Source organism: Felis catus, chromosome D4, assembly GCF_018350175.1.
Source record: "Felis catus isolate Fca126 chromosome D4, F.catus_Fca126_mat1.0, whole genome shotgun sequence".
NCBI classification, from domain to species: domain Eukaryota; kingdom Metazoa; phylum Chordata; class Mammalia; order Carnivora; family Felidae; genus Felis; species Felis catus.
This window is the reverse complement of record NC_058380.1, coordinates 5,282,374-5,296,058: the sequence shown is the minus strand read 5'-3', so window position 1 is coordinate 5,296,058 and position 13,685 is coordinate 5,282,374. Positions and strand designations below refer to the sequence as shown.

The 13,685-nt window shown below is 44.8% G+C and overlaps 1 protein-coding gene across 8 annotated transcripts in view; it reads right to left on the bottom strand.

Moving 5' to 3' along the window:
* LOC101096853 (contactin-associated protein-like 3) overlaps window positions 1–13,685 on the bottom strand; it is a 195,586-nt gene that overhangs the window by 84,684 nt on the left and 97,217 nt on the right. For 7 of the 8 annotated variants that reach the window (XM_045042673.1, XM_045042675.1, XM_045042677.1 and 4 more), the window contains 4 exons: window positions 10,723–10,926; window positions 9,427–9,611; window positions 8,215–8,358; window positions 4,947–5,208 (listed from right to left, as the gene is read on the bottom strand). In XM_045042673.1, coding sequence (XP_044898608.1) covers window positions 4,947–5,208; window positions 8,215–8,358; window positions 9,427–9,611; window positions 10,723–10,926 — 795 coding nt within the window. Of the gene's footprint in view, window positions 1–4,946; window positions 5,209–8,214; window positions 8,359–9,426; window positions 9,612–10,722; window positions 10,927–13,685 lie in introns of those variants that run through there. The other variant, XM_045042679.1, reaches the window with a different exon arrangement.

Genomic DNA, 13,685 nt, shown 5'->3' with positions numbered 1-13,685 from the left:
GCCAGCGACCAGAGACCAACCACATGTGACTTTACTTTCTCCTACAGACTTACTGGCCAGGTCTTAGACTGAATGAACATCCGATGTTGTGTCACGGAGAAGATAAATCAGTCAACAGTAGGTGTACTAGCACACTCACCAAGACAACGTTTGTTAATTAGCCCCTCCTAGATTATTTTGCCAAAGCAAACAACCCCTAAGCTCAATGAGTAACAATTAAGGGTTTGGTTCTCACTCTGGTCCTGAGCCAGTCAGGTCTCCATCCTCTGTGCCCCCAAGTGCCTCTGCATGGAGGACGGAGCTAATGCATGGCCCCATTTCTGCCTCAGGGCTGAGAACGAAACGGTGCTTGGCAGCATCTTGCCATGGCTTCTGCTCGGATGTGACAGATATCACTTCTGCCCACATTCCATTGGCCAAAATGAGTCATCTGGCCAAATTCCTCCCCTCCAAAACGGTCACGGCAACCCCCACATGCACAGAGATGCCTGTCGTGTTAAGGAGGACAGTGAATAATTGGAGATGATTCAGAAATGGTCTTAGGGGCACCTGGGTGACTTAGTCGGGTAAGCATCTGACTCTTGATCTTGGCTCAGGTCATGATCTCACGGTTGGTGAGTTCGAGCCCCGTGTCAGGCTCTGCACTGAATTCTTTCTCTCACTGTCTCTGCCCCTCTCCAGCTTGCTCTCTCTGTCTCTCTCTCCCAAAATAACTTAAAATAAAAAAAGAAAGAAATTGTCTTGGCCAGGAGGGAACGAGGCCATAAACACCTTTACTCATTTAAAAATAACAAAATGATGACTTCTTGATTTTTTGATGTCATGCCCAAGCATGATGATGAGTCTACTTGACTCTAATCATCTTAGGGAATTGTCCCAATAGATTAACTAATACCTCTTATAAATGATAAAGTCAAAGACTGCTCAACAGCCCTATATATTTGGAAGTCAACCTACGAGAATCAGAGTTATTTTATAGCCCATGGGGATATAAGCCCCGAAGAAAATATGACCATATTTCCGGTAGAAAGTTAACCAGTCATATTTAACTTAATACCAGATTCCGGCCCGATCAGTCTAATCAACCATACAAATTCATGTCTGTAACATGTTCTTCAATATGTCAATTACCCTTCAATTACAAATTAAAATTAAAATACAGCTTTTTCATTTTTGCTTGATCTCTCATCAGTGACTTCCACGTGGACCTGAGATCCACATGTGTGGGAAATATGTTTCTGACATGACCCAGAAGGTCATAGATCCCACTCTAAAAATAGCTGTAACTTTGGGGCTCTTAGGAGGCTCTGTCGGTTAAGGGCCCAACTCTTGATTTTGGCTCAGGTCATGATATAACAGTTTGTGAGTTTGAGTCAACGCGTCGGGCTCTTCGCTGACAGCGTGGAGCCTGTATGGGATTCTCTCCCCCTCTCTCTGCCCCTTCCCTGCTCACACACTCTCTCTCTCTCTAAGATAAAGAAATAAACTTAAAAAAAAATAGCTACAACTTTGTTCTTCTCAGACTACAAAATACTAGTTAACTTACTTTCCAGCACTCACTTTCAAGGAAGGGACAGTTTTTAAAGTCACAAAGGTGACTTTGCCACGGACACGCATCCAGTGTGATAAAAATGCCAGGGTCTCACTTTCTGTTTCACATTTGTGGAGCCAAAACCGTTGCAAAGGGTCAACACCTGTTAGTTTCATGAATGGATAATGAGGAAGGTGACAACAGAACACGGAGGATTTGGGTTACTTAAAACGTACGTTATGACATTGGCCCTGAAGCGAGCTGAAGGAGGTCCTGCGGTCCTGGAGCTTAAAAAGAAATAAACACACCAGATTCCGTGAATGTTCCTTCCAGTCTTCCCATTCGGTATTGATTTTAAAGCTTACTTAGCATATCTGTCAGGACGGCAACCACATCCACTTAAAGCCTGGTATTAAAACCCAATATTTAATTTGGTGTGAAATATCCCCTCCCGCCCCCTCCTGCCCTCTGTGTGTCCACCCACCTGTCTAGGACATAGAGTTATTTCACGGGAGAGCCTGCAGAAAACACTCCCGAAAATCTCCTTGAATTGGTTAATAGATGCCATTTGGCTCTTTTATAATAAAAGACTGGTTTTTAATAAAATCTGTCATTCTCATTTAAAGTGAAACGCCTGCACTTAACGTGCATTCTTTCCGTCTACCCATTATAATTCTCACCCTTTGTGTGTGCTCTACTCTCCTTGCTTCGGATGGAAGAAGCCAGTCTCCCAGGCAGCCCCGGAGGCAAGGGATAGATGAAGAAGAGAGGGTAGACCGTGCTTTTGGTTTTGCTACTGCGAAAATGATGCTAATTCTTTCCTTCAGCCCTTCCCAGCTCCCCCCTTCAAAGTCTCAATCTAGGAGGTGATGGTGGGGGCGGGGGGACTAGTTGGGGAATAACGGTAACTAAAAGTTACCGAGTGCTCATCAGTAGGCACCGTGCTGACGGTTTGGGCCAGCTCCATAAACACACGCACACTAGATTACACGCCCTTGGACCATTCTAGATCCTGAGATAACTATTAGGAAAAAGGATCTAACACCTGGGAACAGGATGAAAGATGACTGGATGTCCTTTTTGCCATTCGATGCGACTTACATGGAGCTTATCCTTTAAAATCTGGTTCTGGGTTTGGTACGTGCTTTCGTGCTTCATACAAGGTTTAAGACGAAAACCCATTGCAAGCTGTCTCATTTTCCATCTACAGGCACACCTCGTCGTATTGCGTTTCGCGTTACCCGATTCGCAGATACCGTGCCTTTTACGAGGTGAAGGTTTGCGGCAGCCCTCCCTGGAGCGTGGCTCTTGGTGCCATGTTTTCAACATCATTTGCTCACTTCGTGTCTCTGTGTCACATTTGGTAATTCTCACAATTTTTCAAACTTTTTCATTACTACGACATTTGTTATGACGTTCTGTAACCAAGTGATCACAACTCACTGAAAGCTCAAATGACAGCATTTTTTAGCAATAACGTATTTTTTAAAATGTTTACTTCTTCTGAAAGAGAGAGAGAGCGAGAGCTGAGGAGGGGCAGACAGAGAGGAAGAGAGAATCCCAAGCGGGCTCCAAGCTGTCAGTGCAGAGCCCCGTGGAGAATTCCATCTCATAAATTGTGAGATCGTGGCCTGAGCCAAAACTCAAGAGTTGACTATTTTACCAACTGAGCCAGCCCGGCACCCCAGCCATAAAGTTTTTTTTCTTTTTTTAATGTTTTATTCATTTTTGAGAGAAAGAAAGACAGAGTGCAAGTGGGAGAGGGGCAGGGAGAGAGGGAGACACAGAATCCGAAGCGGGCTCCAGGCTCCAAGCTGTCAGCACAGAGCCCGACGCAGGGCTCGAACCCACAGACCACGAGATCATGACCTGAGCTGAAGTCGGACGCTCAACCAACTGAGCCACCCAGGTGCCCCATAAAGTGTTTTTTAATTAAGATAGGTACATTGTTTTTCTAGACTTAAAGCTAATGCACACTTAACAGACTACAGTATATTGTAGACAAAACTTTTATATGCACTAGGAAACCAAAAAATGCATTTCACTTGCTTTATTGTGATATTTGCTTTATTGTGGTAGTCTGGAACCAAGCCCGAATACCTCTGGGGCATGCCTGTATTTCAAATGCAAAAAACATCACCCCTCACAGGCTTCCAAAGCAAGCAGCAAATACCAAGAAAAATTCACCTTTGGTTTGCTTTTGAAAATCAACACGTTGCCCTGTAAAGGCTTAGAAATCAATGCAATACGTTGTGCAATGTTTCAGCACTGGCCTTTAAAAAAAGTTAAATAACTAATATATGTGCGTGTTGGAGGGGACAGCGCTATGTACCCACGTGACACAAGAGTAAAAAACGATCTTTTTTAGTTAATACTACATGGGGCTTGTAAATCTGTACAAGCAAAGGTTGAAGCAATTTACTGAATCTGATTGGACACTATTGGCTCTGTTCATTTGCTGAGGTCCACAGGGAAACTCTGTGCGCCGGCGGTCAGATCTTTCTGATTTATAAAAAGAAACAAAAAATTTACGTTTCATTCCTGGTTTTTCAATCCCAAACTGGTAACCCCAGGTCGGGCAGGAGGGCCCTTCCCTAGTCAACATTCATGGAAGGACATGCCACGAGCCTGCCTGGGTTTAAATTTTTATCAGCACTCAAATGCAAAATAGCCCCCTAAGTTCAAAGATAAGACATCTCTGGAAGTGAGTATGGAAACACGGGTGCTTCTTGGAAGACGGGGGCAGAACATCTGCCCATGGTTATAAGAACTTCATCCAAAACAGGGTCCCCAAAGGGAGCAGGAGCTGTGACAGAAAGGGGAAAAATGAGAACTTAAAATATTATGAAAACCGGGGGTACCTGGGTGGCTCACTTAAACAACCGACTTCAGCTCAAGTCATGACCTCATAGTTTGTGAGTTCGAGCCCCACATCCAGCTCTGTGCTGACAGCTCGGAGCCTGGAGCCTGCTTCGGATTCTGTGTCTCCCTCTCTCTCTGTCCCTCCCCCGCTCATGCTCTCTCTCTCTCTCTCTCTCTCTCTCTCTCTCTCTCTCTCTCAAAAATAAATCAACTTAAAAAAATTATGAAAACCAGTGTGTAAACAGGCTCAAAAGACAGCAAACAGAACTCTATTTTCCCAAGACTACTCAGGATCAGGCTAATGGCCTCCAGTATTTCAAGTTCACGGCCAATTACTAACCACTGACTTATAAATAAGTTATTTTTTAAACTTTTTGACAATTATGTTTGATGTAGCTAAATTTGTGTCACACACCAACAGCCTGGAGATACCTATTTCAAAGGTAAAAAATTTAGTTCCTTCTAGAAGGATTATGAACATCTTATTGGTTCACTTGCTCATTTATTGTAGAGATGACAAATCTCGGGTTTACACGTGACAAATGTCTATTACCTGCTGTGATATCCCTCGATGGATGTCCGGGCTGGGAGAGACTCAGCTTGAGTTTTCCATCATTTAGAACAAGGACAAGAGCCCCCGACCCGTGTTTTAACTGACTGGTCAGCAACAGCCCTGCTCTGTTCCACGTCCGAAACTGGAAAGCGACTGACACTTTGTCCTCTCCAGAGGCACCCGGGAGAGCCAAGTAGCTGCTGGAACTCAGAAAAGTCACAGGGACAATCTGAAGGTGTGAGCACGAGTAAGACACATTTCCCTGTGAACACAGCAAAAGAGGATTTAGGAAGGTGCCGGAAGGATACTTCCATTTCACGAACAACGGGTTTTCCAAGCTTTACAGTATCCTATCAACCTTCTAGCAAACTAGGACTTTCAAAACTAGGCTTCCCCATCAAACTTAAGTCCAGATTTACCTTACAGGTCCTTCAAACCACAGCACCGCCCTCTCCGGGCAAACCTATTTCTGAGTCCTTCAGGGGAGTTCTGTCTTCTCCATTTCTGGGCTTTGGCAAAGGAATCTCAAGTCATATCTTTCCCAGGCCTTGTGCTGGACGTGGGATACAACAGACGAGACAGACTTCTCCCCTCAAGGTGTTAGGTGTTTATATCTGGTACAAAGCCCAGCACCAAGGACCACCTTCTCCAAGAACTTTCCTGAATTCGCCTTGGTTATGTAAACGTGCTTATAGCTGAGTCACTCAGGTGATGCGTGTACATCTGACTCAGGTGGGCAGTATGCTTCTGCACATCCGAAGGGAAGGATGTGGCCAGGTGACTTTTCCGAAGGCAAACAGGCTGCCTCTCAGAAGCTCTCACGGGCCGGGTCGCCCAGGGTGTTCACCCAGCCTAAGGTCTGACCTGCCTGGCAGGTTTTTATAACTCTTTCATTCTATTTTACCAAAAAAACACACACCTTTTATCTTTAGATTATTTCTCTGGCTCCAGGAGCAAACTTATTTTTAATCGCAGCATTTGGAAAAGAAGGAACTTAAGTTCTTAACATAACTGAAATTAAGATCTCTACTAGAATTTTTGCCTGGGATTGGATACATTTTCATAAATTCCAGAGGAATATGTACCTAAACATTGCCATTCCTCTCCAAAATATATTATGCAAAGAAATACAGTGAGATGGGACTTAATTCAGCAGACGCCAAAGCATCCACACCATAAAGGCACCGTAGTTAAGTCATTATGGTATTGCTACAGGAATAAACGTAACAGCAGAGCCCAATAAATAACCCACAGAAAGATCTAAGAACATATGTACAGTCAGTGTGTAAAAAAAGGTACGATTCAACTTAGACACAAAAGGCTGGGCTTAATTACTACATAGTATAAGAATAAATGGGTATCCCTAAGGTCTAAAATGACAACTGATCCACAGAAGGAATAAATCCTAGACAGTCAAAGGCTTAAAGATATTTTTTCAATTTTAAAACACATAAAACCAGCTTAAAACTTTTTCCCGGAAAATCCATGAGACTGTATCTAGCATCTCGGGTTTTAGAAACATTCCAAATACTACAAAGCTGTAAAAAAATACATAGACACATTGACCACATATAAATAAAAACATTTATATACTCAACGCAGCATGTAACATTTAATATAAAAGATACGATATACAATACATAATTATATTAGAACATGACTTCACATTTAATATAAAATTGATTAGTCTGAAAAATCTATCTGGACCCTGAATGACAAAGGGTAATAATCTGCCAAACATAAAACTCTCTTATAAATTGACAAGGAAAAAAATCGTTTAATAAAATTAAAAATGGGCAAAAGAGTAAGAATCAACAGTGATCAGAAAAGCAAATCCAAACGGACAAAAGATTATTTCATTCATCGGTAGTCAGATAAACACGATGTAACCATCCCATATTAGTTCGTGTCCGTTGAGCTGGCAACAGTCTGAGAGCTGTTTGACGCGTGTGGCTGCCTGACATTGGATGGAAGGACCGTGTCACACACTGCTGATGGCAAATGTCGTGTTACAGTTTCGGGGGGGGGGGGGCAAACAGCAACATGAATTAAAATTTCAAGCTGCTTAAAACTTCCAGGCAAGAAATCCTACTCCTGAAACTTTTCCCACCCAAATAAAAGACCCCGTATCTGAAAACAACGGTGCGACTGCCCGTTGGTGGTAAAACAGAAGTAGAAACAAAGCAAACGTCTTGATTAGAAAATGACTTTCCTAATGGCAAACTGTGCAGCCGTGACAACATAGACCTACACCTGCTGACGGAAACGAATTTCCACAAGGTTTAGCGGAGTCGGAAAACCGAGACTGAGAAAGGCTTCTCTAAAACGATCCCCTTTCTGTAAACGGCGCTGGACATGGAGGCATCTACGTTCACACATACGTGGGTGAACCTGAACCCACCGATCTGTACAGGAGTCGCTTATAAGGGCCCAAACGTGGAAGGACGGGTGCTGGCTTAGTAACATGCCAGGCTGGGCGAGGGCCGGCAGCCATATGGAGAGATGGACCTATCACAACTCTCCCATCCATCTTAGGGGTTAACCTGCTTCCAGATAACAAGCTCCTTACTTCGCTGACCTAAGTCCCTGCATCCACAGCAGACGGACCACTGGCCTTGAAGACAGAGGGACCCAAACTCTCCCAGCCAGTCGGTTCAAAGCCACGCCCACTTTCTCAACAGCCTAGACCTAACCTTTTTTAGCACGATGTTTTTCCTTTGGGAGTCACACAAATGCTTTTGCTAACCTCCCCCTTGCGTATCCGCAGACCCTGCCCCCCTTCGCAGAAACAACGGAGCGCTCTCGCACATCGCAAGACGGAACCAGATCCCCACGCACAGCCCCTGAGCACTGAGATAAGGTTCGAGGCTGGCATCACCGAGCCCGCCCGTGATCAAGAAACGTCGGAGAAATATTTGAGAAATTTTGCGTCGGCTTCCATACGTACGTAAAAATTAAGAAAGAACGTGATGGGGGTTAAGGAGCATACTTGGAATGAGCACCGGGTGTTGGGGGGAAATGCTGAATCACTATATGGCACACCTGAAGGTGATATTACACCGCTCGTAAACCAACCGGAATTAAAATTTTCGCCAGTAAGTTGCATTTTAAAATCTAATCGATTAATTAACATGGACGAAATATGAACTGAAAAGTATATATGTCTGGTACTTTCCCTGCCTTCAGGAGAGGTGTATTCTAAAACCGAACCAATCAGGCAAGCTGCAAGTTGCAAGTTTCTCTTGACCTCGCAAATAGACTTTCTTACCACGACGAGGGTCTGCGGTTTGCGTTTCTTGGACAAATCAATGATATCCACTCCATTATAATAGAGGTTTTCGAAGCAGCCGTGAAAGTTTTTATGTGGGAACACCACTGATTTTCTGTGTCCGGGAATCCCTCCGAAGCTGATCTTAGAAAGAAAAAAATGACATAAATAATATTGTTTAATGATTTTCTGATTATCTGCCTAAAACATTTATGACGAGCAGGCGTACAATAACTGTCGCAAATCTATCCAGCATTCTTTTGCATTATCGTCTTAATTTCAAATGAAGTTTTCGATGTAGATTAGCAATGTTGCATTATATCTAGATAAATAGGTTAAATACCCATCTTGCAAGGTGCTGCTCAAACCGACTCTGTCACTTTAGCCGATGGGGAATATCGCACATCGATTTCCACGGTCACTCTTGATCTATGCGACCATACCGCTGCCCGTGATGACATTCTACTTTATAAACCTTTCTGGAACCCAGACTTTAGGGTCCTGGTCCTTGCGGTGGCTCTGCTGATAGGTTAGAATAATAAAGCCATTGATAATCTCATTCAAGGCCGGGCTCTCCAGCTGGCCTCCTCTGCTGAGGCCACTTATCCTAAATGAATGTTGAAATCATCCCATTTGCTCTGACAGATGTGCTGAGCAGAACCGGCGGAACAAAAGGGGCATTTCAGCGTAGGGTCAACCCGCGTAGGCAACACGCCGCGAATACGATAAACCTTTAAATATCCCAAGAAATGGTATCTGGAATCCTGCACTTCTAGCTCTCCTGCTCCTCAAAAAAGCATGTTGGAATATACAGGGATCACTTCTCCGAGGTCCCCTAGATCGCTAATTCCGTGTAGGATTGCCCTAAAACACAGAGAGATCTCCAAGGTAAGTGTTGACATCCGACACCAGATGTAACACCAAAGAACTGTCTGAACAAATCATTTTTAAGCGCGGCCTGCTGTCCTGCTAGCTCTTCATGCACACACTTCCCAGCTTTAACGCCCACTGCCTCTCGTGTGAAAACTAACATCGACGAGTGATGAAACGTCTCGACGGCACACGGGCGCGTCACGCGCCGACGTCAGCCGTGGGAAACGCTTCACCGGAATTCTGAATTACTAGCCAAGGGGATTTCTCCGTGTCGTGCCATTTTCCTAGAAGGTCAGGTTGCATTTAAATCCGTTAATTCTTAAAAAGTAATTTTCACACCTCATCATCAAGATCCAAATAGCGGGACCCGCCCTTTGCCTGGAAATGCTGCGTGTGCCTGTCCACGGTGAAGTTGACGTGTGCGTTCAGGAGCTCCAAGAGGACAGAATGCCAGTGCTGGTCGTCCAGCAGGCTGCCCAGGGTGAGGGTCACACGGGCGTCAGGGGACGGCAGGTTAGCATGGCCTAGAAGGACAGGGGAAGTAATGCACCACTCCAATTCAACACTATGACGGCCACGTGGAGGGCAGCGTTTCTCTCAACTACACTTTCCTTCCCTCCTTCTCTCCCAAGCACTGGTCGGCTGCTCTGACATTAGTCTCACACACAACCTTCTCTCATTTGTGAATAAATTCTTCCGCGTTTCTTGTTTATATTATTATTATTATTTAAATGTTTTATTTATTTCTGAGAGACAGAGCACAAACAGGGGAGGGGCAGAGAGAGAGAGGGAGAGAGAGAGAGAGAGAGGGAGACCCAGAATCCGAAGCAGGCGCCAGGCTCCGAGCTGTCAGCACGGAGCCCGACGCGGGGCTCAAACCCACAGACCGCGAGATCACGACCTGAGCCGAAGTCGGATGCTTCACCGACTGAGCCACCCACGTACCCCTTGTTCTTCTTATTATCAATTATTGCATTTTCATTTTTCTTGAAAATATCTTCTTCCTGGGACCTCATTTCTAGTACTGCCTTAAAAATTCAATGCTCCACCCTTGCCTCTACAATGTTACCACGTTATTGACTAAGTACGAACGGTCTTATACAGTTATAAAGCATTAAAACTTTTTACAGTAAAGTATGTTCAAGATAAATACATGTTGCCCGGAGCACACCTCGACCAGAGGACAGTTTGCCTAGGACAGTTCTGGTTTACAGCTGTTGCTCCAGAGTAATGACTTAAAGGGTCTCCCTTCTTTCTCCAAAGTGTTCTGGTTGGGGTGCCTGGGGGCCCCCCAGAACTGAGGCCTGGGGGCCTCAGTCGGTTAAGCGTCCAACTTCGGCTCAGGTCACGATCTCACAGTTCATGAGTTCGAGCCTAGAGTCGGGCTCCATGCTGACGGCTCAGAGCCTGGAGCCTGCCTCGGATTCTGGGTCTCCCTCTCTTTCCGCCCCTCCCCGGCTCGGGCTCTGTCTCCCTCTCTCTCCAAAATAAATTTAAAAATACTAAAAAAATTTTTTTTTAAAGCGTTCTGGTTTCAGGATGAGTTAACTACGTAGCTGTGAAAAATTAAGCACAAAAAAGATACTTTCATCTCAACAAGCTCATTGTCGAAAACACCACCTTGTAGGTTTTTACCTGAATTAAGGGATAAGATGAGTCTTCCTTTAACTAACTCCAGGGTGACGTGTTTGCCATTTTGTCCTTCTCGGTGGAGTAGAATCCCGTCGGTCTGCCTGGTCTTAAATTTCAAAGAAATGACATCTTTTGTTGGACTCGCGGATTTCTGATTCAATGTGTATATCAAGGAGCTCTTTCCATCAAAATTAACCACCTCAGATCCTACAGTGGGAGACATTAAAAAGTAACCTAAGTACAACATGTCTTTATTAGTGCGTTGAGTGTAAGTCAACGCACACATACGCAAGGGGGAAATCCATGTGGCTAATTTTCCCTTTCTACCAGTAGCCGATACCCCTAAACTCCACTCTTGGCCTTTCCTGACGTTTTCCCCAAAATGTATCATCTAGACGTACACGCGTTGGCCAAGTCCCAGTTGTTCCTGCCTTTCTAATGGCCACTTCTCATCCTGTAAAAAATGAAGATCAGTAAGGAAGTTGAAGTCACCCCCCCTGCTGCACCACGCCCCCGTCACACCATGGCTACGACGCTGCTGTTTTCTCTCAACTTTCTGACAGTTTCATCTTTCCAACCATCAAGGTCCCTTGCATCTGAAAAAGTTGTATTTTATCATTAACGTGGAAAGAACACTGGCCAAACCACTTGAAGACAGAACAAGAGAGACACAGAGGGATTCGTATTACCCGGAAAAATCTCCTGTGTTTTTCGTATCTCACAAGTAAACAAGACAAGACGTGACTGTGCCTTAGAAAGACAAACACCGTGTGATTTTACTCGTGCGTGGAATCTAAAAACAAATCGATAAACAAACAAGAAGACAGACAAACAAGAAGAGAGACAGAGCACGGACAGGGGAGGGGCAGAAAGAAAGGGAGACACAGAATCCAAAGCAGGCTCCAGGCTCCGAGCCGGCAGCACAGAGCCCGACGCGGGGCTCGTACTCATGGACCGTGAGATCGTGACCTGAGCCGAAGTCGGAGGCTCAACCAACTGAGCCACTCAAGTTGCCCCTATTTATTTATTTTTAAATGTTTATTTCCTGAAGGAGAGAAGAGAAGAGAGGGAGGGAGGGAGGGGCAGAGAGAGAGGGAGAGAGAGAATCTCAAGCAAGCTCTGCACTATCGGCACAGAGCCCGACGTGGGGCTCTATCCCGCAAACTCTGAGATCATGACCTGAACCAAAGTCAAGAGTCCAGTGCTTAACTGACTGAGCCACCCGGGGGCCCCTCAAAAGAAAAATTTTAAGAACACATATGTATAACAAATAAAGGTGCAAGAGAAAGCCAATAAAATGGGAAAATTCAGAAGCTTGATTTTGATTCACACACACAGTAGAAAATATATAAACACTGCCGTCTGTCTAAAAATCATGTAAACAAGCAGTTATTCTCCGTTGCATAATTAAATGAATGTGCCTGATAAAAACATAACCCTTTGTCAAATTCAAACAATGTCCTTTAGCGTGTTAGATGACAGTAATGAGAATTTGATAATGAAGGATTTAAATACTTTCACATTTTACTAGTCTAGTTTTTCTGCGGGCACGTCACCGAAAGGCAATGATAATAATTAAGGCTTCTTTCTTTTTTTTTTTTTTTTAACGTTTATTTATTTTTGAGACAGAGACAGAGCATGAACGGGGGAGGGCCAGAGAGAGAGGGAGGCACAGAATCTGAAACAGGCTCCAGGCTCTGACTGTCAGCATAGAGCCCGACGCGGGGCTCGAACTCACGGACTGCGAGATCATGATCTGAGCCGAAGTCGGACGCTTAACCGACTCAGCCACCCAGGAGCCCCTAAGGCTTCGAAGTGAGCGAATGAGAGCTGTTTGTTCCGTGAATGATTTTGTCAGGATTATTCTGATCCGATAGCTTTGGCCCTCAGCTTCCCTGGGGCCACTGTTGCTTTGTAAGCGTAATATTGACCTTCCAGAGATGAGAACGTGCTGGAGTGTGGGGTAAGCGCCAACTGCTGGGCCCCATCCCCAGAGCTCCGACTCTGCTGGCCTGGGGTGGGAACAGAGAATCTGCATTTCTAACCCGAACCCCCAGCAATGCCGCTGCTGGCTTGATGACTACATTTGAGAACCACTGCTCTCCAGCAGCTAAATTCTGTTTCCTGGAACCTGCCCCTCAGGTAAAACGGAGCGGTGCAAAATTTACTGCATTTATAGAAACGCAAAAGAGTGGCCTTACAACCCTTGATCGTTTTCAGCTCTCTCTCCAACGAGATCACGGACACTTGGACGTCGCACAATCAACCACATGTTAATCATCACATGAGATCTTATGAGGCAGACTTCACATGTCTTTTGACAGGTTTTCTAGGCCTGTAAAGTGGCGGAATTATATCATCCAGCTACGTCATCAACCGAGTCAAACAAAACCACTTCAAAAATGCATCTTGTAACAGTCCTGGTTAGTTTCACTGAAGTCTTAAACGGTAACAGACTTAAGCTCCGTTAAGTCTGTTACTTAAATGGTAACAGACTAAGGGGGTGAGAATGACACCGATAAAATTCAGGAATTGCTTTTAGAAGTCTGGAAGGTCAGGCTGCTCCTCCTCTTCATCGGAAACTATCCACATCAGTCTGCAGCCTGTACAGCCCCGGTGAGCTACTTTCTGTAAAGGTTTGTTAAAAGAACAAAGAACAGTGGCAGAGGGCACATGCTCCCACCGAGCCTAAAATGTGTGCTGTCTGGCCCTTTACAGACATGCGTACATCTTCCACTCCGTGGAATCGACCGGTGACGGTCACCGGGCTCGATTCCTGATTGTTCAGAGGTGGCCGGGACCAGAACCAGCTCAGGGCCGGACATTCTGTGATCCTTCTTTGATTTCAACATTAAAAACCCTATTTTAGATGGGAAATCACCAACTTAATTATTTTTTTGATCTGCCTATTCACAATTCAATACACTTCATTGGTGGCTATTCTTTTTTTTAATGTTTATTTATTG